General features: G+C 43.0%; 1 gene segment (V, D, J or C); it reads right to left on the reverse strand.

The window, feature by feature from the left end:
* On the reverse strand, window positions 1-765 carry LOC106721853. The segment is given in 2 exon segments: window positions 1-386; window positions 674-765. Coding segments are annotated over 2 exon segments (435 nt in total).
* Between the last annotated feature and the right edge of the window lie 562 nt (window positions 766-1,327).

Genomic DNA, 1,327 nt, shown 5'->3' on the forward strand with positions numbered 1-1,327 from the left:
TCAGCAGACTGGGCAGGAAGCAGCTGGTGCCGGGAGCAGCAGAACTGAACAGAGCAGGGAGGTTTTTGTATTGGGCTGTAGCACTGTGAGAGGATAGCTGCTGCTTTGTTGGCAATAGTAATCACCAGCATCTTCTGCTTCAACCTGACTGATTGTGAATGTGAAATCTGTCCCAGACCCACTGCCGCTGAACCGGTCTGGGACACCAGAGATACGAGTGGAAGCATATTTGATAAGGAGCTTAGGAGCCTGCCCTGATTTCTGCTGATAAAAGTGCATGCTGGTGCTGATGCTGGAACTGGCTTTGCACTTGATGGTGGCTGTGTCTCCTGGAGACACGGCCAGGGACTCTGGAGTCTGAGTGATGAGGATGTCTCCGCTGGAGCCTGTATGAGGGAGCAAGGAAATGTAAAGCAAGGTAGATAGAGTCATTATGAACTAAAGCAATGATCTGGGTGGATTTTATTTAACTTTTTAAAATTTTCCCCATATTCAGTTTGAAATAGTATTCTGCTTGTAAAGAGCAACTTTGAAATTCAAAGCTTTTCTGTACTGAAGAAAGAGATCTATTAAGTTCCTTTAGTTGTTTCTAATATACACATCACCCTGGGATTTTAAATCTATCTATCACAGGCTATGTAGTTGTATCAAAGTATTATTTTGCAGTTCTTACCCTGCATCCAGAGCATGAGAAGCCAGAGAAGCGGAATCTGCAGGATCATCTTGATGCTTTAGACTGATTGATGCAGACCTGAGAAACACAAAGCCTTTATGATCCATCTTATAATAGCCCCAGAGATCCGAGGGATGTCACTGGGGTGGAAATATGCAAATCGGCTCTATGCAAATCTACATCTCCTGTTGCCCAATGCAGAGAGTGCAGTGAAAGGGCTGTATTAATCATTGCACATGTGGATCACGGTTCTCCATGGCTCTGACATCCTATGTTTCTTATTCTTCCCTCAACTAACACCAGAATTTTTGGTGGTAAAGACCTCATTCCTTTAACAGAATCACTCCTCCTGGGTGTAAGTGAGGATTAGTGGCAAATTGTAGATCCACTGAGTATCCCATGCCTGTGTCACTTTTCTACTTAGTTTCATTCACTGTTTAAATCCATGGCTCCTTTCATGTTGATTGTAAAGCTTTGGTTGACTACTACAGAGCCAAGGTTTCACCCTGGGTGTGTTACTTGCACAACTAGGCTTCATCGAATGGTTTTCATCAGGTGCATGTACACATCCATTAATGTGTTTTAGTTACTGCACATTAAATCTAGTACCTCTGTTATGAGATACTAGAAAACATGTGCATTAGCCTATTTTAA

Source organism: Alligator sinensis, unplaced genomic scaffold, assembly GCF_000455745.1.
Source record: "Alligator sinensis unplaced genomic scaffold, ASM45574v1 scaffold23_1, whole genome shotgun sequence".
Taxonomy (NCBI): Eukaryota; Metazoa; Chordata; order Crocodylia; family Alligatoridae; genus Alligator; species Alligator sinensis.